General features: G+C 37.5%; 1 protein-coding gene across 4 annotated transcripts in view; it reads left to right on the forward strand.

The window, feature by feature from the left end:
* LOC106084351 (elongation of very long chain fatty acids protein 7) overlaps window positions 1–27,719 on the forward strand; it is a 113,772-nt gene that overhangs the window by 78,828 nt on the left and 7,225 nt on the right. For all 4 annotated transcript variants that reach the window (XM_013247972.2, XM_013247998.2, XM_013247981.2 and 1 more), the window contains 7 exons: window positions 5,118–5,207; window positions 10,376–10,461; window positions 19,399–19,589; window positions 19,706–19,786; window positions 23,367–23,529; window positions 23,603–23,739; window positions 23,804–24,082. In XM_013247972.2, the coding sequence (XP_013103426.1) occupies window positions 10,398–10,461; window positions 19,399–19,589; window positions 19,706–19,786; window positions 23,367–23,529; window positions 23,603–23,739; window positions 23,804–24,082 (915 nt within the window). In that variant the 5' untranslated portion in view covers window positions 5,118–5,207; window positions 10,376–10,397. The remainder of the gene's footprint in view (window positions 1–5,117; window positions 5,208–10,375; window positions 10,462–19,398; window positions 19,590–19,705; window positions 19,787–23,366; window positions 23,530–23,602; window positions 23,740–23,803; window positions 24,083–27,719) is intronic.

The raw sequence follows: 27,719 nt of genomic DNA on the forward strand, positions 1-27,719 counted from the left end.
ACCCAAAAACATAAAATTTATATAAAACTTGGGGTCAAATAACGGTTATTTGTTGGAGTGTAGATTACGAAAGATTTTTAAAAATTTAGTGTCGCCCACCCCAAAATTATGCCCCAAATGGACATGTATGCCAAACGGGACAATATAATATTCTAATGAAAGGTATGTGAGAGTTAAAAAAGGGGACCGCAAACACTTAATGTTGTAGCAAATCACACCGGGCCAGCTACACTGAAAAATATTTTGTTCGAAAATATAAGATTTTTCCTTATCGATAGGCAATGTAAACGAGCCAAAGAACCAAAACTTTAACAAAAAGATGCTATCTTTAAATAAAATTTTTAAATAAAATTTCGGTTTTAAATGTTGATCGCTGATTGATTCTTATTCTACGTCATGGTGATTTACCATTAAAAATAAAGAATCCTTAATATCAAGGAAAATATCTTTCACCAAAGGGAATGTTTTCTTAAAAAGTTGGAAACCTTTGGCTCGAATCATTAAAATTAGGGCATACGTTTTTTTCAATATAGTGGTCTATAAGGCTAGTACCGCAGAGGTTAGCATGTCCGCCTATGACGCTGAACGCCTGGGTTCGAATCCTGGCGAGACCATCAGAAAAAATTTTCAGACGTGGTTTTCCCCTCCTAATGCTGGCGACATTTGTGAGGTACTATTCCATGTAAAACTCCTTTCCAAGGAGAAATGGAATGTTCATGGGTAAAATTTGTTGTATTTGTTGAGTCTGTAAACGACTGCCACTCTTACCTAACCTAAAACCTTAGGTTGTGGTAAAACTTTTAGGAACTTCGTATGTGGTTGGCTCTTTTATCCGAAAATTCAAAACTTCTTTTAGGCCAAAAATGTTTTGTTTACAGCAAAATATGGGTTTTTATATGAAAATATAGCTCAAGAATATCTAAGATTTTAGTCGGACTGCACTCATTGATATGAGTGTTTCTTTTTGGAATGTCCTTATCTATCCAGTGCAAAGAAATTCTGGATTGGTTGGTATCCAGGCTTATTGTTTCGATTTGTTCTTATATTTATAATTTTTATCTTTAACAAAATATTTTCTTTGACAAAATATTAAATGCCTATGGACAAAAAATTATTCTTTTATTTATTTTAGAAGAGTACACGTCTTAAGATAGTATTTTCGCAATTAGTTATTCTAATCAATTCATAATTCCAAATGCAATAAACAGCTTAATGTAGAATTAAATAAATTGATTGACTTTATATACAAAAGTCCATAAAATTAGGTAGTGCTTACATTTTTGTTCAATTAATCGCAATTAAATTTTATGATAGACTGTACTACACGCAAAAAAAATGTATCTTCTCACATAAAAGAAACTTTCGACAAGTAAACTTCTTTTGTGAAAAACGTTGGACTTGGTTTACGATGAACGTACATGTTGTTTTGCGATAAATTCAAGCAAGAATTTGTGACAAATATACAGTTTTTTACTTTGATATTACCAGAAATTGTGAAAATATTGAAAATGATATCAAGTTTAATTAATTGTTGTAACCAATTTTTACCAGTTGTAAGCAGAATTCAGTTGGTAATTCAAACTCTTAGTGATTATTGGTACACAATTAAATTAAAAACCTTCCATTTTCGCACAACTCAATTATGGGTTTGTGTTATGATTTGCTGTATTGGTTATGCTAAGAACAAAACAAAAAATTACTTATGGGTGTTGTTGTTTTCGCACATTTAAATACCTACTATGGGATGGATATTTTTTATATATTTCTAGAGAGCTGATACATATGCAATTATTCAATCGATGTAAACTTTATTTTAAGCACGTTATTTTATTTGTAAAATTTTCTTTAACGGAAATGCGTATACGGTATACCTAAACAGACCTACCGGTCATTTTGACCCCTTGTATAAAATAGTACACTGTTTGTAAATTTTGTCAAAATACTACGTAAACCGGTTTGGTCCCAGTAGGTACATAGATAAAAAATCATGGTCTTTCTAGTGTTAAACTCTAAGGTGTATTAAAGAAACGCAAAACTGCGATACATTGAAAGTGCGGAGCAATTTTTTAAAAATATTATCAACTTATTGTAATTCATAAGATCAGTCTGTAGGGGAGCTATACAAAAATAAAAACCGATCTGAACCATATTCGGCACGGATATCAAAGATCTAAACACAACTTGTTGTACCAAATTTCAGACAAATCGGGTAATAAATACGGCTTTTATGGGCTTAAAACCTTAATTCAGGAAGTCGGCCTATATATCGGCCAGATATCTGGGAATTTAACACTCTGGGAATTTAAGCCAAATCGGATAATAAATTTGGCTTTTATAGGCCTAAGACCACAAATCATGAGATCTGTACAAATTTGGACCTAGTAGGTTCTTAGGATACAATTAGAGGAAAATGGGTTTAAAGAGGACATTTATACCCACAAAAGTACAAACGCAAACCATTAAATCATTTAAGATTCTAAACGGATCTATTTTGGCTCCTACATTTTGCAAATTTTTTGCATGTATCAATATGACGTCAAAATTCGTTTACGTTTACACCAAACTATGCCTAAATACAAATTTTGGTTATAATCGGTCCATAAACAAAAAGTGCATATATATCCGTTCTCTATATATTAATAAACAATGTACGTGCCTTAGAAATTTGTATTGTATTTTCTTGTACCTGACAGCCATTTGTCTGTTGCTCTAGTGATTTCTGTTTTTATACATCTTCATAGGATGGGGGTATACTAATCAAGTCATTCTGGTTGTAAAACCTCGAAATATTAATCTGTGCACCCATAAAGTAAGTATATTTTCTTGATCGGCTTGACACTCTAAATCGATTTTGCCATGTTCATCCGTCTGTCGAAATCACGATAGCGGTCGTACGAATAGAGCTTGTACATATAAATCCTTTTGATGTGGGTCGTTGGGGATTACAAATGAGCCATATCGGTTAAGATTTGGATGTATTTCTCAGATAAACCGATGTGACGTCTTGAACCCCAGGAAGCCGATATTGTTATCCGATTTGGCTTAAATTTTGCACGAAGTGTTCTGCTACCATGTCAAGCACGGTCCAAAACGATCTACAATCTGACATAGCCCCATATAAACTGATCTCACGAATTGAGACGATATGACTTTCAAACACCATGTCAAATTTTCAAAATCGGTCAATAACCTGATGTAGCTCCCATGTTAGGCTTAACTTTTTGGCTAAATTGTCAGAGTGCCCTTCATCTAAGTTCGTTTATGTAAATTTGTAATTCAATACATGGTTGTGTGTTCCCAAGACCCGGCCCGGCTCAACTTGGCACGTTTTTACTTGTTGCACCTTAGACGAAACTTTAAAAATTTTCACTTTCGAGTTTACTATCAGCACTTGACCGAGCTGTTCAACATACTGACTGCTCTTTTGTCCGTCGAAAAAAAGAAACAAATTTGGTGCGTGAGAATGTGTTTATACCAGTGACAAGCACATAATTCCAATTACTTGCAAGCCCATAGATCTGCTTGAGATTATTTTCTTGTGTACGTGCACAATAATGTGCAAAAGTGAGCGTTTTTGCCCATCACTGGTATATACGTTTTAACATTCACCCTTTCTGTTTAGTAGAAGAGACAAAAGGGAATAATTATTGGTGCGGTAAACGAATAATCTTTTGCGGCTATCGAAACACTTTTGCCATTAACGATTTTTTGGTTTTACAACATAAAAGTCTTTTTACCGTAAGTGAAGCTGCTAAAAGGTTTACAATAAACAAAGTTACGTTCAATAATGCTACGTTTGATATGTTGAAGCGAAACACTACACAGTTACAATAAAAGACAAACTTCGTAATAAAAGTGTTTTGTTTGTCGTAAAAATGTCCCAAACGTTTTTTTTTTATTTTACGTGCATATAAACCAATTTGGTATATCCACAGAAATAGATTCCGGATAGGTCCAAGCATAAACTAAGCTATTAATATTTTCAACTAGGTGTGTGATCGTTGTAGTCTTGAGGCTACCACTCAGTATTTGCATATTTTCATGAAATCGGTATATTTTTAGCCTAGCATTCGTATTAAGCCCAAAGTAAGTCTTAATTTAAGACCAAAGTAAGTCTTAATAAGACCAAAGTAAGTCTTAATTTAAGACCAAAGTAAGTCTTATAGTTGAAATTGAGTTTCCTAATGGTAACAATTCGTAGTAAGCCCAAAATAAGTCTTAATTACTTTATCACTACATAAATGTTATTATAGTGAGTTCCCCTAATGGTAACTTCTTTGTGGTGATCATAGATTTTCTTTTCAAGCAAGACCTTGCCTTTCGCGCTTGCCATGAAATCGGGGACTTGTGATTTCATTATCATTGCCCTTAGTTGTTGTAATTACGTAATCGTCAAGATAATTTGTATTCCCCCTTGTATGTATTTTTATTTGCTTTATAAATGTGCAATATTCGCATTTTTAACATTTGATCTTGGCAAATATTAAACGAATTTTTAGAATATGAACTCTCTGTCTGCCTCGGCTTCAATGTGGACGCGCAAGAATACTAAGTCTTTCTCAGTCTCTGTCTCATCACGCATTCGCTGACTATCCGAAGAAAATACCATCAAATCGATGGAAAGACGGACGGATGGACAGACATGTTTGCAGCCGCTTCAGTGCGAAAAGAAAAAGTTCACACAACTTTTGTTCGGCTTTGTGTTTGAGAAGAGAATCTTTTACCAAGTGAATTCCGCATACGGCAGCGCATTCATATCAAGACTGTCACCACCATCGTTTGGCTAAAAAACAAAAACTAACTAGCACATCGTCTGCCATCACCCCGATTTGTTGTCGATTTGAGAACAAAAAAAAAACATTAATTAATTGTAAGAATCATTATGCGCTTATCGTTCTTCAAGGCGTTTGCTTCCCCACCGATACAATGGAATATTTTTTCTTCACCATCACTTTCTATGGGAGATGACTTACCCCACTTCCCTCATTTATATTTGTGAGATCACAAAAAAACTTTAATGACCACAATTTTTTTTCTTTTATTTGATTATACCATTTTGTCTTCTTCTAATATTAATTAAGTTTTAACAACATTTTATTGTCTCTTTTTATTTACAGATTTTTTGTATATATAAGTTATCCTATATATAGTATATATTGGATATAGAACATTAGCTTTTGTTGTTAATATATCAATCTGTGGATTTGGTAAGTACAATTCATTTTATATTTTGCAGTTAAGTGATAAGGTTATTTAAGTAGTGTAGCCAATTGCATTCGACGTTGACTGCTAAAATAACAAACTGAAGTTGAAATAACTGTGTTCTAGTGCAAATAAAATTCTTTCCTATGGTGAATTGTACTCATTTCGAAGAAAGATTGCTATCTTTACAAGGAGTTTTATTCAAATCCGATAAGTTTTATCACTCATCGAGAAAGTGAACCCATCGAACTCTAGCAACATTATAAATATCGTACCATTCGGGGAATTGTGAGTTCTATTTTCAACAAAAGGGTATCGTTAGTGTGGTATCACAATGGACTACAAATTGATCTGGAAATTGAATTCTATTGAACTCTTGCAAATGAAAAATGAGACGTTTTTATACATACCACCGATAGATGGGGGTATATTCATTTTGTCATTCCGTTTGCAACACATCGAAATATCCATTTCCGATCCTATCAGCATAAAAATCTAAGACGATCTAACCATGTCCGTCCGTCTGTCTGTTGAAATCACGCAACAGTCTTTAAAAATAGAGATTTTGAGGTGAAACTTTGCACAGATTCTTTTTTTTTGTCCATAAGCAGGTTCAAAGATGGGCTATATCGGACCATATCTTGATGTAGCCCCCATATATACCAATCCGCCGATTTAGGGTCTTAGGCCTATAAAACCCACATTTATCATCCGATTTTGCTGAAATTTGGGCAGTGCGTTGTGTTAGGCCTGTCGACATCCTTCTTCAATTTGACCCAGATCAGTCCAAATTTGGATCAAGCTGTCATATAGACCGATCCGCCGATTTAGGGTTTTAGGCCCATTTAAGCCACATTTATTATCCGATTTTGCTGTAATTTGGGACAGTGAGTTAAGTTAAGCCCTTCGACATACTTCTGCAATATGGCGCAGATCGGTCCAGATTTGGATATAGCTGCGATATAGACCGATCTCTCGATTTAAGGTTTTGGGTCCATAAAAGGCGCATTTTTTGTCCGATTTTGCCGAAATTTGGGATAGTGAGTTGTGTTGGGCCCTTCGACAATCTTCCTCAATTTGGGTCAGATCGGTCCAGATTTGGATAAGGTGGTTTACGTATATACCCGTGGTGGTGGGTATCCAAAGTTCGGCCCGGCCGAACTTAACGCCTTTTTACTTGTTTGTTCTAAGTTGTGAAATTTTGCTTAAAGAAAATTTTATTGAAATTATGTATTTGAAGAACACTGCATGGAAATCATTCTGAGCTACGGTGGCCAACTAAACAATTATAAAAACTGAGTTTTTAAACTATTTAACCGTTTTTTATGTCAAGAACATGCTGGAAAACCTTATTGCTGAAATATTAACTTCGAGAATTGCTTGAAAACCTGGTTATGGAAAGCCTGGTTATTGATTACTTTTCTACTGTAATTAGCTATGAGAGCACATTTGTCCCATTAGCCGAACTCATGCTCTGCTTCTCCAATCTCTTACACCTAGTTTCGAGATGTCTTTCATACAACAACAGTGCTTGCTTTCAAAAGACTTCGATGGAGCTCATACATTCATTCCGACAACATGACATAGCCAATGCAACCATTGTATTTTGATACGTTTAACTATGCTAACGTCGTCATACAGTTCGTGGTTCATACTATGGCGATATTCTCAATCAATTTAAATTGGATCATAAATTTTACGAAGTATTTTACTCTCAAATACTACTAGCATTGCCACTTCAGCTTTCATGTTCCCATGCCTCGGAACTATATAGCAACACAAGTAGCACAAGTTCGTCGGTCGAGAAGTGGGCTTATTTCTAAACTGCTTGCCTTTTGCAAAGTAGCATATTTGCCAACATTATTCTTAGCTTTATTTTAAAACTGATGGCATTCGTTTCGTTAACGGCGGTGCTGCGGTAGTTAAAGTTGCTGATTATCTCCAAGTTGTGGTTCCCAACTATCTCCATATTCTTTATTTGGTCAGGTGTATAAAACGTTGGGGGAGTTGATACCATCCATTTTGCTTTATCTTTTATAACTGCCAGACCCCTTTCTCTTTTGATTCTTTCAAAAGGTCTCTTGGACCGTATAGGGCTATAGAAAACGGCTTCGTAGTCAACGGGGAGTTCTTAAATGTTGTCCTGGAAAATCCTGGAGAAGACCCGAGTGCGTTCGAGAGTATTTTGCATGCGATGGGGAGGAGATTTATTTCCCTGAAGTTGGCACATTCTGTCATTTCTCCTTTCTTGTGTACGCAGAATATATATAGTTAAGCTGGTAACCCATCGGCTCCTGTTGCCTTGTTCTTCAATCGGGTTCTGCGGTATCGTCTTTGCTGCCATTGTCGGACACTAGCAGCTGGGAAAGAAGTTTTTTTTCATATTATAGCACACTATATGTATTAGAGTTTGTGCCAAAGCTATCGGTTTGATGTTTAATTCATTGGTAAAATTTCCGGATTTCATTTAGACTCCTGTACATCTCAATTCGCTCATACTCAAGTCTCTGCTCTCCATTTCTCACGATACCTCTCCTTCATATGGTGCGTTGCTACTATTTGCAGGGTTCCTCTGTATGCCGCATGTTTTACTTAATTAACATTTGGACACTCTTTGTAAGTTTCCCAAGTGTTCTCTTATCGGGACAAGGAGTGCTTTCATCAAGCAGTTGGGTCAGTCAAGTGGAGTATGTCGTTGCCATATGTTATGTTTGCAGCTTTTCAATGTCCAGCTTCCGTGTCAGATCGTACTTTTCTCGCTACGCTCAAATGGCAAGAAGGTAATCATCCGAATCTATGTTGGCTTCTCGGATCGATCGTACATTAATGCCCTCCATCTATTGCAACGTGATCAATTTGGTTTCTTACTTCTTGATCAGGTGACAAGCAGGTGGTTTTGTCAATTTTTTTTATGTTGAAATCTCGTGCTCCTAACTACTTTGTTAATAAAAAAACAAAAATGTTCGCTGTAACTACTAAAAGTCTGCTTAAAATTGGGCAACTGTAATTTTTTGTCCATAAGCAGGTTAAGTTCGAAGATGGGCTATATCGGACTATATCTTGATATACCCATATAGACCGATCGGCCGATTTAGGGTCTTAGGCCCATAAAAGCCACATTTATTATCCGATTTTGCTGAAATTTGAGACAGTGAGTTGTATTGGGCCACTCGACATCCTTCAATTTGGCTCAGATCGGTTCAGATTTGGATATATCTGCCATACCGATCCTCGGATTTAAGGTCTTAGGCCCATAAAAGGAGCATTTATTATCCGATTTTGCTGAAATTTTGAACAGTGAGTTCTCTTAGGCCCTTCGACATCCTTCGTCAATTTGGCTCAGATCGTTCCAGATTTAGATATAGCTGCCATATAGACCGATCCTCCGATTTAGGGTCTAAGGTCCATAAGAGCCACATTTGTTATCCGATTTTGCTGAAATTTGGGACAGTGGGTTCTTAGGCCCTTCGACATCCTTCTTCAATTCGGCTCAGATCGGTCCAGATTTGGATATAGCTGCCATATAGACCGATCCTCCGATTAAGGGTCTTAGGCCGATAAAAGGCACATTTATTGGCCAATTTTGCTGAAATTTGGGACAGTAAAATGTGTAAGGCCCTTTGACATCCTTCGTCAATTTGACCCAGATCAGTCCAAATTTGGATATAGCTACCAAATAGACCGATCTCTCGATTTAAGGTTTTGGGCCTATAAAAGGAGCATTTGTTGTCTAATGTCACCAAAATTTAGGACAATGAGTTAAGTTAAGCCCCTTGACATACTTCTGCAATATGGCACAAATCGGTCCAGATTTGTATATAGCTGTAATATAGACCGACCTCTCGGTTTTAGGTTTTGGTGCCATAAATGGCGCATTTATTGTCCGATTTCGTCGAAATTTAAGACAGTGAGTTGTGTTAGGCATTTTGACGTCCGTCTTCAATTTGGGTTAGATTGGTTCAGATTAAAATATAGCTGTCATATAGACCGATCTCTCGATTTAAGGTTTTGGGCCCATAAAAGGCGCATTTATTGACTGATTTCGTCGAGATTTGGGACAGTGAATTGTGTTAGGCTCTTCGACGTCCTGTAGACCGATATCTGCCTGTAGACCGATATCTCGATTTAAAGTCTTGGGTCAATAAAAGGCGCATTTATTGGGTTGCCCAAAAAGTAATTGCAGATTTTTCATATAGTCGGCGTTTACAAATTTTTTCACAGCTTGTGACTCTGTAATTGCATTCTTTCTTCTGTCAGTTATCAGCTGTTACTTTTAGCTTGCTTTAGAAAAAAAGTGTAAAAAAAGTATATTTGATTAAAATTCATTCTAAGTTTTATTAAAAATGCATTTAATTTCTTTTAAAAAATCCGCAATTACTTTTTGGGCAACGCAATATAATCCGATTTCACTGAAATTTGGCACAGTGGCTTATGTTAGTCTTTTCAACATCCGTGTCGTATATGGTTGAGATCGGTTTATTTTTAGACAAAGCTACTAAAAAGACCAATATTTTGTTATACTCAATTGAACAATGAATTGCACTTATTAGTATTTGGTCCAAATCGAAACATATTTCAATATAACTGCTATCGGACATAAGGTATGCAATTTTCACCAGATTTTGATGAAAGTTGGTTTACATATATACCCGAGGTAGTGGGTATCCAAAGTTCTGCCCGGCTTGTTGTTTTTGTTGCACATTCATTATTTCCCTGAAATTTTTTTTAATTTTATTTCTAAAAACTACCATAAATGTCATGATTTTAACATAGGGCTATCGCTCGAAAAAATGCTACTTTATTTCTTCAGCCAATTCAGTAAATGCAGTATGCAAATGTTTTCCAAAAATTTTCTAAAAAAAAGTAGATTAAAATTCAGTGAAATGGCTGAAGAAAAAAAAGCATTTTTCGAGCGTAAGCTCTGTGTTAAAATCATGACATGTTATGTAGCTTTGGAAGTAAAATTTTAAAAAAATTGCTTAGTTATAGTAGAGGGAAATACATTTTGTTGCCGCCTTCCTTGCTATAATTATTCTGTTATAGTTCACGAAAACTAATTGAATTCGTCAATATTTTATAAGTATGTGTTTAATATGTAACTACTAGTAGACATTTTATTGTTAATTTATTCACATTAATTAGTGATTTGATTCAATTATTTCTTTGCTTTCAGTTTTTATTGAAACAAATTAAAAATGGCCCTTGTAATAGCACATGACATTTACGACTGGTACAGGGATCTCATGGACAATAAAAGTGGTAAGTATTTCGTATAAATTATTCACATTTTATTCGATGTTGTCCCATACGAGGCCACATCTATTATCATATTAGCCATATAGAATTCATGAATTTATTTGTATGCAATTTGATAATTGAGTGGGGGGGTCAAACAAACGAAAGCACATTGTTTTTTCTGTTTGTTCGGATCCATAACATTAACCTTTAGCCGATTCTTGTTGTTGTAACAGTGTGTTATTTGTGAATTCAGAGTGATCTGAGTCTGAGTCAAGTAGGTCTAGCTGGGTAGTTAAACAGGTAACGTGTGGCGTGTTGTCCCTGGTCACAATCGGGACACACATCCTGCACGTTGGCGGATGTATATGCCGCTACACTATAGATCCAGAACTACTCTGGTTTGCCATGGGAGGTCAATTTCATCAGGGGAGGTCAATCTCAGATTAACCTGGTAGCTACTCACCCTATCTGCTACCGTGAATGTTGTCTAGACGTAGTAATGTAAGTAATGCTTAGACAGTTTGTAGTTATGTCTTTGAAGGAGTATTATCTTTGTCTTTCAATGAAGGTGGAAACTGAAGAGGAAGCCCGTTCCAGTTCGATAATCGGCATTCTGACAGATCTGCAAATTATTCCACTGCGTGTTACATAGCTGATGAGACCACACTGCAAATGCAAATGCCAAATGCAAATTTTCCCATGAACATTCCATTAAGGAACAGGGGCAAACTTTTCACATATCAATGAGTGCAGTCCGATTCAAGTTTAAGCTCAATGATAAGGGGCCTCGTTTTTATCTGGGTCCGAGTCCCAACGGCGTCCCACAGTGCGACACCTCTTTGCAGAGAAGTTTTACATGGCATGGTACCTCCCAAATGTCGCCAGCATTAGGAGGTGAAAACCACCGCTGAAAATTTTTTCTGGTGGTCTTGCCAGAATTCGAACCCAGACGTTAAGCGTCAAATGCGGACATGTTAACCTCTGCGCTACGTTGGTGAGTCCACACTAGCGCTACATAACTTACCACTGGACCGACCAATTGCTTTGTAGGTCGTCAACAAGGTTTCTTTGTGAGCACCCCAAGTGCTCACACCCAACTATTTTGGGGCACTTGATGGTCGGAATCGTTACTCCATCGATTTTCACATTCAGCTTATCTTTTACCTCATGGGTGTATGTAGTGAACAATGTGTCTGAAGGTTTGGTGGCGGATATCTTTAAATCTCTTGCAGCGATATAGGCGGCAGGATCGTAAAGTTAAATATTTTACCTATGTAAGGTGGTTTTGTCGAAGGCTGAGTTAAGTTCAGTCGTCTCCAGGGTGGGTCAAAGGACCCACAAACCTTAAGTGATAACACAAGTTAATTAGAATCGAGGGTTGACAAAAGGTGACTTTATAGGTTTAATTCAATGTTTAAATCTGCAATGTGACGAAGAGTGAGTAGGTTTTCGTCTTCGGCTCTTGCTTACGAGAGTTCGGTTGTAGCAGCGTTTATTGGATGACGGTTGAGTTTAAGGATTTTAATGTGGGCTCGGCTGGCGGGCCCTCGTAAGTTCAAGGCACCCTTGTTGCTTCGGTTGCCGACGGCAGTGTTATGCGGGCAATGAATGGTGTTTGGGGTAGATAGCGGGCGCCTTGTTGTCGAATTCCCCTTGTGTAACTGTGCGCTGGCCTGAGGTCAGACAGGCCATTTGCATTTAAGTAAAAAAGTTAACATATATTTTTTTTATACCCTCCACCATAGGATTAATTTCGTCATTCTGTTTCTAGCCATGTTCGTCCATCTGTCTGTCGAAAGCACGCTAAATTTCGTAGGAGTAAAGCTAGCCGCTTGAAATTTTGCACAAGTACTTTTTATTAGTGTAGGTCGATTCGGATTGTAAATGGTTCAAATCGGTCCATGTTTTGATATAGCTGCCATATAATCTTGGTGATGACTTCTTGATCTTGGGTCTTGACTTCTTGAGCCTCTAGAGGGCGTAATTCTCGTCCGATTTGACTTAAATTTTGTACGTAGTATTTTGGAATCACTTCCAACAACTGTGCTAAGTACGATTCAAATCGGTTCATAATGTGGTATAGCTGTCATTTAAAACGATCTTGGATCTTGACTTCTTAAGACGCTAGAGGTCGTAATTCTCATTCGACTTGGGAGAAAATTTGTACAACGGCTTTTCCCATGACTTTCAACACATGTGTCCAATATGGTCTGAATCGATCTATAGCTTGATACAGCTCCCATATAAACCGATCTCCTGATTTTCCTTCTTGAGCCCCTACAAGGCTCAATTCTTATGCGAATGGACTGAACTATTACTCAATGACTTCTATAATGTTCAGCATTCAATTCATTTATGGTCCGAATCGAACTATAACTTGATATAGCTCCAATAGGGATGCCGCGCAAAGAACTCGACAAATACGATCCATGGTGGAGGGTATATAAGATTCGGCCCGGCCGAACTTAGCACACTCTTACTTGTTTTTCATTTATATGGTCTTTTTATATGCAATGAGTATGTCATCAATAGCAGACATCTTCATTTTCCAGTTTATTACTGGGTTAAAACTATCATTTGATAGTGTTGATAATTGATCCATAGGAATGTTCAAAGTACAGTCTACACTAACGGCCTTATTCACAAAACTTTTTGAAGACTTAAAATAGGTTTATCTGACAGTTCTGTAAAGGAAATATGTCAAATAAACCAATTTCAAATCTACATTAAGTTTTTTGAATAAGGCCGTAAAAGTAGCACATTTACACTTGTTTAAGATAATTAATTTGTTAGTGGTAACTCACTTTTACAATTGAGCAATTTTTAGTTAGACGATAGCTATCTTTTGAAACTTCCGACAAAATTAATAAATTATATGCTTGACCGACCATAAAATCATATAGCTATATGGACATTTGTTCAATTACCGAACTAATAGGTAATAGTTTTAATATCTCTTGTTTGATCTGTCACATTTTAAAAACTATAGAAGTAATTGCCAGAAATTCACAAAATGGTGTATAGAAAATTTTTAACTTTGTATGTATATTAATAAGAGTATAAATTAAAACAAAATTTATTTGCGCTTATTAAAATTTGTGATGTCATGGTGATATTTTAATTTTTAAAACTCTTGTTTGTTTTATGATTTATAATTTGTTTCAGATTTAGAATTGGTTGAAAATGGCATTTCTGCGAGTAAATCCCAAACATAGTTGTTGGTCGAAATTGGAATTTCTTTGAATAAATTTTTTCAAAAAATAAAAATAAAACTAAAATCGTAGTAGATTATTTAAGAATGCCAAATTATCATTGCGAAAATAAGTTGTACGAATTTAAAATGAATATTTAGAATATATTTTGGAAGTTTTAAGGAATGTTTTACATTTTGTTTTTTATTGCTTTAGATTGATTATAATTTGGCCAAATTAGCGAATCGCGACTTCATTAATTTGTTCCCGGATTTAAATGTTCCTTGCAAGAATAAGCAAGCAAAACCACTTTAAGTTCTGCTGGAACGAATCTTATATACCCTCCACTATTGATTGCATTTGTCAAGTTCAATATTCAATACACAGTCAGACTTCGATTATCCGGCATACTCGGGACCGGAGGCAGAACGGATAATCGCTTTTTTTTTGCAATTTTTAACAAAATATTTCATATTGTTGTACACTTTAAGCAAAAATATACAATTATTTAACTATTTTTACTATATAATTATAATTTTTACTGAAAAGATTTTTTTATTTTATTGTTTATTCCCATTATCGTTTTGTTTGATTATTCAAACGTAATCGTAAAATCTGTTTATACTCCCCTATAATAGAGGTAATCACGGATAATCGAGGCAATGAAAACAAGAGAAACATTTTTTTGCTTTCAGCAATAATCGAGATAGGTAAGGTTAGGTTGAAAAGTGGGTACGGATATTAAACCGCCCCGTGCCACTATGGACATACACCTATGCCAGTAGTCGGCTTGTTGTGCGTTCTAAATACTAAAAAGTTATCTCGAAAAAGAAAAACTTAAGTCTGGAATCCCGTGCTACTTACATAATCCTTGTTTTCCCTACCACGCCCCTAAGTTGGTTCATGCCCCCACCTATGTGCCGATGTCTGTTAGCCGCGAAAGCCGGGCAAATACAAAGGCAATAATAGAAGTTTAGGAATCAATAATAGTAGATTAAAATGTCTTTGATTTGTTTGTGCATATTTCAATTTTAATGCACAAAGATAAAAATAATTTTGAAAACCAACAACTTTGGTTGAAAAACTACCTATGAAAGTTGTTAATTTCCCTGCAACAATTTATTTTGAATCTCAACGACTCAAAGTTCAAATTTGTTTTGTAAAAAGCACTCTTTCCAAGCCAACATATAACAACAACGACAACAATATATCCATAAGCTAGACAAAAAACCAACTAACCAGCCAACGCATGTGCTTTGCTTCGGTTGGTGGTGTTTTTATTTTCTTTGTCCAACTAGCGTCTTTGTCTCGTTCGTTTTACTGCTGCTTTCGGGGTTTCCCCTGTCACTCTTTACTATTACCCTTAAAAACTAATTTTAATAATTTTGGTGTCGCAGAATATTGATCTCGTGCTTGGTACTCTTGCACGCATCCTCTAGCCTACCGACAACATCTTCTGTATGATCAAATAAATCAATAAGTACTGCTGCACAGTAATAAGTGTCTCAGTTAAATAAATTAAAACAAAAGAACCACTCTAGAAATATATATAATTTTTTTTTGTTGAATTTTCTAAGTTTAATGAAAAAGAAAATAAATTTTTTTTGGCCGACCGGGAGACTCGAACCTGTGGTTGAAAGTCATGAATGGCATGGTAGATTTGTGCTCTAAATGGTAGTACGCCTATTTGACAACTATCTCAACTAAAGAATTTGTTGAAAGTCAAAAAAATTTTATTAATTTTGTCTTTTGTAGAGATCTACTTACGTACTTTAACAAATAATGTCTTCGATTCAATGCTAAAATTCGTTGAGAATTTAAAGTTTCACATACAAATTTGGTAGTTGGTTTTTTCCAAGAGTTTTTTTTTTCTGTGCATATATTTGCATATCTGCCCTAAACGTTCACATTCAGGCCGTTTTTAGTGCATTTTCATAACAAATTGAGCGTAAAAACCTTCGGCCGAATATGGAGTTTTACAACAAAACGACGCACAGTGGGCCAAACGGCGAACAAATTTGAAATAAGTCCACAACTTTTGACCGGTTCATCTGAGTGGTAAACAAGTAAAAGCGTGCTAAGTTCGGCCGGGCCGAATCTTATATAACCTCCACCATGGATCGCATTTGTCGAGTTCTTTTCCCGGCATCTCTTCTTAGGCAAAACAGGATATAAGAAAAGATTTGGTCTGCTATTAGAGCGATATCAAGATATGGTCCGGTTTGGACCACAATTAAACTATATGTTGGAGACCTGTGTAAAATGTCAGCCAATTCGAATAAGAATTGCGCCCTTTAGGGGCTCAAGAGAAGTAAAGTAGAGAGATCGATTTATATGGGAGCTGTATCGGGCTATAGACCGATTCAGACCATAATAAACACGTATGTTGATGGTCATGAGAGAATCCGTCGTACAAAATTTCAGCAAATCGGATAATAATTGCGACCTCTACAGGCTCAAGAAGTCAAGTCACCAGATCGGTTTATATGACAGCTATATCAGGTTATGAACCGATTTGAACCATTCTTGGCACAGTTGTTGGATATCATAACAAAACAGGTCGTGCCAAAATTCATTCAAATCGCATAAGAATTGCGCCCTCTAGAGGCTTAAGAAGTCAAGACCCAATATCGGTTTATATGACAGCTATATCAGGTTATAGACGGATTTGAACCATTCTTGGCACAGTTGTTGGATATCATGACGAAACACGTCGTGCGAAATTTCATTCCAATCGGATAAGAATTGCGCACTCTAGAGGTTCTAGAAGTCAAGACCCAAGATCGGTTTATATGGCAGCTATTTCAGGTTATAGACCGATTTGAACCATACGTGGCACAGTAGTTGGATATCATAACAAAAAACGTCGTGCAAAATTTCATTGCAATCGGACAAGAATTGCACACTCTAGAGGCTCAAGAAGTCAAGACCCCAGATCGGTTTATATGGCAGTTATATCAGGTTATGGACCGATTTGAACCATAGTTGGCACAGTTGGTGGATATCATAACAAAACACGTCGTGCTAAAATTCATTCAAATCGGATAAGAATTGCGCCCTCTAGAGGCTCAAGAAGTCAAGACCCAAGATCGGTTTATATGACAGCTATATCAAAACATGGACCGATATGGCCCATTTACAATACCGATCCTAACACTTATAAGAAGTATTTGTGCAAAATTTCCTTTGGAAGTTAGCGTGCTTTTGACAGACAGACAGACAGACGGACGGACATCTCTAGATCGACATAAAATGTCACGACGATCAAGAATATATATACTTTATGGGGTCTCAGACGAATATTTCGAGTAGTTACAAACAGAATAACGAAATTTGTATACCCCCATCTTATGGTGGAGGGTATAAAAATGTTCTCGACATTTGTAGAGGAAAATATAGGCTTTCAGGAAAATGGTTCTTGGTCTATCTGTTAATGATACGAGATCCAGCAATCAGCATTGACCAATTTCTTATTCTCCAACTTTCAAGGGTTTATAACTTTTGATCTACGGAATCGATTTGCATGATTTAGGACTCTGGAGAAAGAGCTTTTCCGGAAATCCTATGTCCTCTTTCAAACGTCTAGAACATTTTTCTACCGCTCAGATCAAAAAAGTGGACTTATTTCCAGCTTTTGTCGCCGTTTGGCCCGCTGTGCGACGGCTTGCCGTGTGTTAGCAAACACTATAGGTATGGAAATGTCAGCTTCAAATATGACTCAATCTGCACCATATTCGAGGAGGATGTGAAGCGGTCTAACATAGCTCACTGTACTTAATTTCCGCAAAATCGGGTAATACAAACGCTATTTATGGGTGAAAGACCTTCAATGGGGAGATCGGTCAATATGGGGGCTATTCCCAAAAATGGTCCCATCTAAACTATATTCGGCACGGGCGTCGAAAGGCCTAACACAGCTCACCGGCCTAAGCTTTTAAAGGCCTAAGACCCTAAATCAAAAGATCGGTTAGCCATATTCGACACGGATATCAATGAACTTAACACAATTCATTGTGTCAAATTTCAGTCGATTCGGAAAATTAGTGCGTTTTCTGTGAGTCTAAGACCTTAAATCAGAAGATCGGTCTATATATGGGGTTTATTTTAGTTTATATTAAGATTTAGACCAAAGAAAATGGACACTTTGGTCATACAAAAATTTGTTCGGGGTGCCAACAGCTCATTTGTGGTCCGATTGGAGTCTCTACGGCTTTTTAACAAAAACTGGCGATTTTGCAAACTTCTTTCCTCAGTATAGGGATTTTGGTTATTATAAATTCAAAAATGTCGGACTTATTTCCTCTTATTTTTTTTTTCTATACTACTATGCAGTGGTTCATATTCACCTGTACCATGGATCGCATTTCTCGGATAGATTTATTATAGAGACAGAAACTAAAATAGTACGGTTGGAGGTCTTAAGAGAACTCAAAATAAAAACAATGGCCTTCCGGCGGCCATATCTGGCTGTATGCGGAATAGCTTAACGGATAACTTAATACGCAAGATACCATATTGGGATATGGCAGAAAGCTACATCATGTCATGGACCTATTTAGACCTTGGCGTGCATTGTTAATAGTTATTGCATACTAAGTGTGGTCATAATCGGATAAGAAATGTGTTCTCCAGATGAACAAGAAATGAGTGTGGAAAATTGATTTATTAACAAGTAAGAGTGTGCTAAGTTCGGCCGGGCCGAATCTTATATGCCCTTCACCATGGATCGCATTTGTCGAGTTCTTTGCGCGGTATCTCTTTTAAGGTAAACAAAGAATAATGAATAAGAACTGTTATGTTAGTGGAGCTATATCCAGTTTTAGTCTGATTCGGGTCATAAATGAATTGAATGCTGAACATTGCAAAAGTCTTTGTGTAATATTTCAGTCCATTGGGATAAGAATTGCGCCTTGTAGGGGCTCAAGAAACAAACTCGGGAGATCGGTTTATATGGGAGCTGTATCAAGCTATAGATCGATTCAGACCATATTGGATGAAGGTCATGGGAGAAGCCGTTGTATAAAATTTCTGCCAAATCAGATGAGAACTGCGCCCTCTAGAGGCTCAGGATGTCAAGATTCCAGATAGACGGTTTATATGGCAGCTATACCAGGTTATGAACCCATTTGCGCCATACTAAGCTCAGTTGTTGACAGTAATAGTCAAAGTCAAATCGGATAAGAATTGCGCCCTCTAAAGGCTCAGGAAGTCAAGACCCAAGATCGGTTTATATGGCAGCTATACCAGGTTATATACCGATTTGAACCATATTTAGCACAGTTGTTGGAAATGAATTCAAAACACCGCGTGCAAAATTTCAGCCAAATCGGACGAGAATTGCCTCTCGGCTAGCGGCCCAAGAAATCAAGACCCAAGATCGGTTTATATGGCAGCTATATTAAAACGTGGAACGATTTAGCCCATTTAGCAACCGACCTTTACTCTTTCGAAAGTTAGCGTGCTTTCGACAGATAGACGGACGGATGGACCAGGCTAGATCGACTTAGAATGTCATGACGAATATACTTTATGGGGTCTTAGCCGCATATTTCGAGGTGTTACAAACAGAATGGCGAAATTAGTATACCCCCATCACATGGTGGAGGGTATAAAAAGGAGAGATTGTTTGAGCAATTTTATTAAAAGTTTTTACAGCCATAACTTTAATGATTATCTTAATATAAATATATTTAATCATTATCTAATAAATAAAGAATTGTCGATTTCGTTTTTTAACCACAAAATATTTCTTAATTTCTTCTCACAGATCCCCGCGTCAATGGATGGTTCATGATGTCCTCGCCTGCGCCCACATTTTTCCTGTGTGTCTTCTACGCTTATTTTAGTAAATCATTAGGACCAAAGTTAATGGCCAAACGCAAGGCCATGGATTTAAGAAATGTTTTAATTTGGTACAACCTCTTCCAGACGGCATTTAGTGCGTGGATATTCTACGAGGTAGGTTCAAAACAACTCATTATAGACCCTAGGGGTATTCTCATTATTTACTCCACCCCCAAGAAATAACGAAAAATCTAAAATAATAAAATCCATTATGATTTTATACATTTCAGTATTTAATGAGTGGCTGGTGGGGTGATTACAATTTGAAATGTCAACCTGTTGACTATAGTACTAGTCCAAAGGCCTTAAGAGTAAGTAAATACCATCATAAAGTCTAAAACAACATTAATTGGGCATAAATTAAGATATCAATGGGGTTAGCTTTCTCATAAAATAAAATCATTGTCAATATGTTTGAGCTGTATGAGCTGAATGAAAAGCAAAAAAAGTGTTTTTTTTGTTCGTGATAAATGGAATTGGATCACTTGGAATTTTAATTTGTTTTTCTTCTAAAGTGGTTTATTTCTATGTAAATAAGGATGTATATCTCTTTGAAAAGCAGCCATATGTTTGTTTACATAATTAATTATATGTTTATTTGAAACGTAAGCTCCTGACCTAAGGGTAATAAACTACTGAAATATTATTTTAAATCAGACATTTGTGTAGGAACAACAATTAGGAAATGTTTTTAAGGAATCAGAATATCTCAGTTTTCTATACGTCTAACTAAGTGCAACATAAGGACCATACAACAGGTTCAGAGACCATGTTGTCTTGGAATAGGCGGAGCGATGAGGACCACGCCCACTATAGCACTGGAGACTATTCTAGATATCCGACCCATTGACATAGAGATTAAGTGTGAGGTAGCCACTGCGGCTATGAGACTTAAGGCGATGGGAGAATGGATTGAGGATGGGAGCAGCTCATACCATCGCGGTATAATCGAGTTGACGATAGGAAACCTGGAAGGAAGTGAAGAGGTTTTCGATCGGATACCTGAGATGAACCTTGATACCTGAGATGAACTGTGCCATCGGCACAGTCTTGGATTGACGGAACCCTAGTATAGCCATTTGGAAAAGCATGTTACACGGATGGATCAAAGCTAGAGGACAGAGTGGGCCTGGGGGTCTACAATGAGAACCCAGGGACTAAGAACTATTTTAGACTGCAGGCGGAGATTCGGCCGATCACGGAATGCGTGAAGTGGTGTGGTGCTACCGCGAGGACGTCGAGTACGAACATCTTTACGACCAGTAAAATTACCATAAGGGCAATAACAACCAGGACGGTAAAGTCATGAACAGTCTTGCAGTGTAAAAAGGAGATTAACGCCTTCTCTGAGAATGGCAAAATGCGCATCGTTTGGGTGCCGGGCCATAACGGAGTAAGGGGAAATGAAAGGGCAGACGATTTGGCGGTGAAGGCCAGAAGGCTGCGCTCAATAAACTTGGTTAATCCGAAGCCTTTCGGGTCGACGCAGTCTGAGTTGGGGGGTGGGCGTCGAATGCGCATGGAACAGAGAAACGGTCGGTTGGACGGCGAAAATCCTATGGGGATCGAAATATCCATTTCCGACCCTATATAGTATATATATTCTTGATCAGCGTAAATTTTGCCTTGTCCATCCGTCTTTCCGTCTGTGTGTTGAAATCACGCTACAGTCTTTAAAAATACAGATTTGAGCTGAAATTTTGCATAGATTCTTTTTTTTTTGTCCATAAGCAGGTTAAGTTCAAAGATGGGCTATATCGGACTATATCTTGATATAGACCGATCCTCCGATTTAGGGTCTTAGACCCATAATAGCCACATTTATTATTCGATTTTGCTGAAACTTGGGACAGTGAGTTGTGTTAGACCATTCGACATCCTTCTTCAATTTGGTTCAGAACGGTTCAGATTGGTTCAGATTTGGATATAGCTGTCATATAGACCGATCCGCCGATTTAGGGCCTTAGGCCCATAAAAGCCACGTTTATTATTTGATTTTGGTGAAATTTGGAACAGTGAGTTGTATTAGGTTCTTCGACATTTTTCTTCAATATGGCCCAGATCGGTCCAGATTTGGGTATAGCTGCCATATAGACCGATCTCTCGATTTAAGGTTTTGGGCCCATTAAAAGCGCATTTATTGTCTGAAGTCGTCGAAATTTTGGGCAGTGAGTTGAGTTAGGCCCTTCGACATACTTCTGAAATATGGTTAAGATCGGTCCAGATTTGGATATAGCTGCCATATACACCGATCCGCCGATTTAGGGTCTTAGGCCCATAAAAGCCACATTTATTATCTGATTTTGCTGAACAGTGAGTTGTATTAGGTTCATCGACATTTTTCTTCAATATGGCCCAGATCGATCCAGATTTTGATGTAGCTGCCATATAGACCGATCTCTCGATTTAAGGATTTGGGCCCATAAAAGGCGCATTTTTTGTCCGATGCCGCCGAAATTTGGGACAGTGAGTTGTGTTAGCCCCTTCGACATTCTTCTGAAATTTGGCTCAGATCGGTCAAGATTTAGATATAGCTGCTATATAGACCGTTCTCTCGATACAAGGTTTTGGGCCATAAAAGGCGCGTTTATTGTCTGATTTCGCCGAAATTTGAGACAGTGAGTTGTGTTTGGCTCGTCGACATTTTTCTGAAACTTGGCTCAAATCGGTCCAGATTTGTATATAACTGCCATAAAGACCGATATCTCGATTTAAAGTCTTGGCCCCATAAAAGGCGCATTTATAATCTGATTTCACTGAAATTTGACACAGTGACTTATGTTAGGCTTTTCGGCATCCGTGTCGTATATGTTTCAGATCGGTTTATTTTTAGATATAACTACTAAAAAGACCAATATTTTGTTATACACAATTGAACAATGAGTTGTACTTATTAATATTTGGTCCAAATCGGAACATATTTCGATATAGCTGCTGGCGAAAGGTGGTTTTGTTGTTGTTGTAACCACATTTTCATGTGGAGGTGGCGACTCTCGTCAAGCTCCTGTAGGTGAGCAAGTTCGTTTCAGTCCAAAGGAAACAGGGTGGCCATTGGGTATTTAAAGGCGCCAGTAACTCGCCTTGTCATATTGAGCATCGTAGGCACTCAGTGTTTGTGCAAGAGCCGGTGCCACCCGACCTCTCATTGAGACTCTCCGCTCGATACCGCTGATTTTCTGCTACTGCAGTTACAGCTACTCCGGATGGAGCATTCCACTATCCGCAATCTGTGGACGCACCCGGTAGCTCGCAGCTAAGCTACTCGTGACAGTAATAAACACCACACATATCGGACCTCAATGTTCCAGCTTGTGTGGTGCTCACAGCTATCCCGTGCCGGGTTTACATATATACCCGAGGTGCTGGGTATCCAAAGTTTGGCCCGGCCGAACTTAGCGCTTTTTTACTTGTTTGTGATGTTTAAGCCAGCATTCGAACGCAGACGATTATCGTCATAGGCGACGATAATCGTCACCTTGCTCTACATTGGCTTCAATTTTTTGTGAACAGTAGACCAAATATTTTGTAAATATCAAATTTTATTAATTTTCATCTCTTAAACATTTCTGAGTTATGTCTTACGTGTTTCCATTAATCTTAATTTTTTTTTTTTGTTTTCATTTGTAAACATTGCTTTTGTGAAAGAATCATACTAAACAAATTGATATTCATCTTCATATTTAATATAGGCAAAATGTTTGTCAAATATGTTCATATATATAATTTGAGTAAATTTTTCCTAGCAGTTAAAATTTTAAAAATGTTTGCCAATTGAAATTCTGGTATCTACAAAGTTTGACTAAAATTTCGGTAATGCTTTCTGTAACCCTGCTTTGCCCAAAACATTCAATCGTATTAAGTTGATCGAATTTCTTGTATTACTTTTTACAGATGGCAAACATTTGCTGGTGGTACTACATTTCAAAGTTCACCGAATTCTTTGATACACTGTTCTTTATATTGCGCAAGAAGACCCAACACGTATCAACGTTACATGTCATACATCACGGCTGTATGCCCTTCTCGGTGTGGTTGGGCTTGAAGTTTGCACCAGGTAATTTCGAAAACGATTTCGAAACTATTCATGTTGTAATGAATCACACTTGTTGGATTTGCTTCATTTACAGGTGGCCACAGTACCTTCTTTGCCCTGTTGAACTCATTTGTACATATAATTATGTATTTCTATTACATGATTGCCGCCATGGGCCCCCAATATCAAAAATACATTTGGTGGAAGAAATATTTGACAACTATCCAAATGGTAGGTTTACGTGATTTACGTACATAGAGGAACTGAAATTCGTTTATGGTACATTATTTTTCAGGTCCAATTCGTGGCTATCTTCATACATCAGTTCCAGCTGTTGTTCCGCGAATGCGATTATCCCAAAGGATTCATGGTTTGGATCGGTTTGCATGGCGTTATGTTCCTATTTTTGTTCTCAGACTTCTACAAAACCAAATACACAAGGGCTGGCCAAAAGGTTAAAGCGTCGAATGGCCACATCAAAACCGAGGCCAAAGAACACCTTTCGAATGGTAAACCTGCGGCAAATGGCACTGCCATCTATGCCAATGGAAACAGCAATAAGGGAGCTTGTATGGTAAGTGTTTCACAACAATAAGACCTTGGCGTAATTGGTTCGGGGTTTTTTGCAATCTTTAATGTTTTGAGCCTACGAAATCTAAGTGGGAATATTTTTTTACCAATTCGAACTATTTAGATTAAGAATCTAAGTTAGTATCCATTATTATCAGAATACTCGGTCGATCTAGCAATTACAATTTTCTACAAATACTTAGTGCGTTGTGATTGCTTGTGGACTATATCGGTTCACATTTGGCTATAACTCTTCGTTATGGGGTTTTGGGTGCCTAATAATCTCAATTCATGCCTCATCCACATCTATGCAAATTTGCCCATGAACATTCCATTAGGGAACAGGGGAAAACTTCTCACATATCAATGAGTGATGTCCGATTCAAGTTTTAAGCTCAATGATAAGGGACCTCCATTTTATAGCCGAGTCCGAACGGCGTGCCGCAGTGCGACATCTCTTTGTGAAGAAGTTTTTACATGGCTGCCATACCAAATGGTACAGTATCTCCCAAATGTCCCCACTATTAGGAGGGGATAACTACCGCTGAAAATGGTCATGATGTTCTCGCCAGGATTCGAACCCAGGCGTTCTACGGCATAGGCGGACATGATAACCTCTGCGCTACGGTGGCCTCCTCCAAATCTATATAGGTTGCCCAAAAAGTAATTGCGGATTTTTCATATGGTCGGCGTTGACAAATTTTTTCACAGCTTGTGACTGGGTAATTGCATTCTTTCTTCTGTCAGTTATCAGCTGTTACTTTTAGCTTGCTTTAGAAAAAAAGTGTAAAAAAAAGTATATTTGATTAAAGTTCATTCTAAGTTTTCTTAAAATTGCATTTACTTTCTTTTAAAAAATCCGCAATTACTTTTTGGGCAACCCAATAGTTACTCTAATTAAACAGATTCCCCAAACCTAAATTTTTCAGGCTCTAAAGGTCTCATTTATTTGCTGCTTTACTACAATACTTTAACCATTTACATTCAATTAAGGAACTGGGAATACTTCTCTCACATCAATCAGTGCAGTCCGATTAAAGTCTTAAGCTCAATAATATGGGGCCTCCTTTTTTTATGCCGAGTCAGAACGGCGTGCCACATAGCGACACCACTTTGTAGAGAAGTTTTAACAAGTTTTAACATGCTAACCTCTGCGCCACAGTGGCATCCAATTTACCGCTTAACTTTATTAAAATAATCTTTTATTAGGCGCTGTGTGGGACTGAGCAAATGTGCAAAAAATTTTCATTTTACAGAACCCATAGTTATGGTATCAACCGATATGCTATGCCGAACTTAGCAAGTTCTTAAACCATCCACCGATCATGCCATGTCCTTTCGTACATCTGCCTTCCACTCTAGATTTGGAATGAGAAAATATATTCTCTCGAAATGTCGCATAAAGACTTGTCTTAAATGTCGCTCGATTGGAATTAAGCCAAATGGTTCATTGAGCTAAATGGGGTTTTTATGGGATTATTAGATATACCTTCGATGTAAACCGATTTTTCGAATTGATTTCTCTAGTGGGCACAGTTCTTCTTCGATTTTTTTCGAATTTGAAAATGATTTTATGACTTTCAATATCTATGCCATGTATTTATTATCCAAATTTGGACCTGCATCTGCTTCACAATTAGGAGTGGTCCCATTGAAACGAACCTTCTTGAGTCTATGGAGAACGCAATTCTTATCTGAGTTCTGTTATGACTTGTACTATCCATATGGTCTAAATCGTTCTCCTGTATGACCTCTCAACTATGGCATTTTAGTTTCTGCCGATAGGAAGAAATCCTCCAAGGAACTTGACAAAAGTGATCTAAAATGGAGAGTGTATAAGATTCGGCCGGCCGTACTTAACACATGTATATACCCTATAGCAATACTGTGGTACAGGGTATTATAACTTATTGCATTTGTTTGTAACATATAGAAGGAAGAGAGATAGATAGATTCACTGATAACTATACGGATCGACTCATAATCACTTTCTAATTCAAATAAACTATCTGTCTATCGATTTGGACCAAATACTAATAACAACAAGTCATTGTTCAATTATGTATAACAATATATTGGGCTTTTAAGTAGCTATATCTATATATAAACCGATCCTTACCATATACGACACGGATGTCAGATTTCAGTGAAATCAGATTATAAATGCGTTTTTATGGGGCCAATACTTCAAATCGAGAGATCGGTTTATACGGCAGATATATCCAAATCTAGACAAATTTGGGCCAAGTTTCAGAAAAATGTCGAAGAGCCTAACACAACTCACTGTCCCAAATTTCGGCGAAATCGGATAATAAATGCGCCTTTATTGGCAACAAAACCTTAAGTGGTTTTGGTCTATATGGCAGCTATATTCAAATCTGGACTGATCTAAGCCAAATTGAAGAAGGATATCGAAGGGCTTATCTTAACTAACGGTCCCAAATTTCGCTCACATCGGACAATAAATACGTCTTTTATGGGCCCAAATCCTTAAATCGAGAGATCGGTATATATGGCAGATATATACAAATCTGGACCGATCTGGGCCAAATTAGAGAAGAAGGATGTCGATGGCCTAACTTAACTCACTGTGCCAAATTTCGGCGAAATCGGACAATAAATGCGCCTTTTATGGGTGCAAGACCTTAAATCGAGAAATCGGTCTATATGGCATCTATATCCAAATTTGGACCGATATGGGCCAAATTAAAGAAGGATATCGAAGGGCCTAACACAGCTCACTCTCCCAAGTTTCAGCAAAATAGGATAATAAATGTGAATTAAATGGGCCTAAAACCTTAAATCTAAGATGGGGTGCGTCCAGAGGGATCTAAGACCGAGTCGAGTGGGTCTGGCTGAGCAGTTAAACAGGTGACGTGTGTCGTGTGGCCCGTGGTCACAATCGGGACATACAACCTGCACGTTGACAACAATCCATGCTCTGTAGGTATTGAGACGGCTGCATCTGCAGGAACGTAATTAAACCAGAACTAGTCTGGTTTGCCGGGGGAGTTCAATTTCTTCTGGTGCTAGGGGAGGCGGTCGTTCTCTAAGGACCACATTCACCGCATCTGCTATCTGAATGTTGTCTAGACCCGATTGATCTGGAGGTTCTGTCTTGAAGCGCTGGACCTCACACTCTAGATCATGTAGATCTTCCTTAAGGTTAATGGGCGGTGGATAGCTATCCACAAGATGATGATTTGGATGGTCTCTGCGATAACAGCCCAGAAGGTATTGCTTTGACAGCATGTAGTTTTGTCTTCGAAATTACCAATTACTTAATTGAAGCTATACAAATGCAATGCAAATTTTGCCCATGAATATTCCACTAAGGAACAGGGGCAAACTTCTCACATATCAATGAGTGCAGTCCGATTCAAATTTAAGCTCAATGATAAGTAGCCCACTTTTTATAGCCGAGTCCAAACGGCGTGCCGCAGTGCGACACCTCTTTGGAGAGAAGTTTTACATGGCATAGTATTTCACAAATGTCTCCATCATTAGGAGGGGATCACCACCGCTATAATTTTTATTTTGATTATCACGCCAGGATTCGAATCCAGGCGTTCAGCGTCATAGGCGAACATGCTAACCTCTTCGCTACGGTGGCCTCCAATTTAAGCTATACAATTATGTTA

The sequence above is a fragment of the Stomoxys calcitrans genome, chromosome 2 (assembly GCF_963082655.1).
Source record: "Stomoxys calcitrans chromosome 2, idStoCalc2.1, whole genome shotgun sequence".
Classification (NCBI taxonomy): domain Eukaryota; kingdom Metazoa; phylum Arthropoda; class Insecta; order Diptera; family Muscidae; genus Stomoxys; species Stomoxys calcitrans.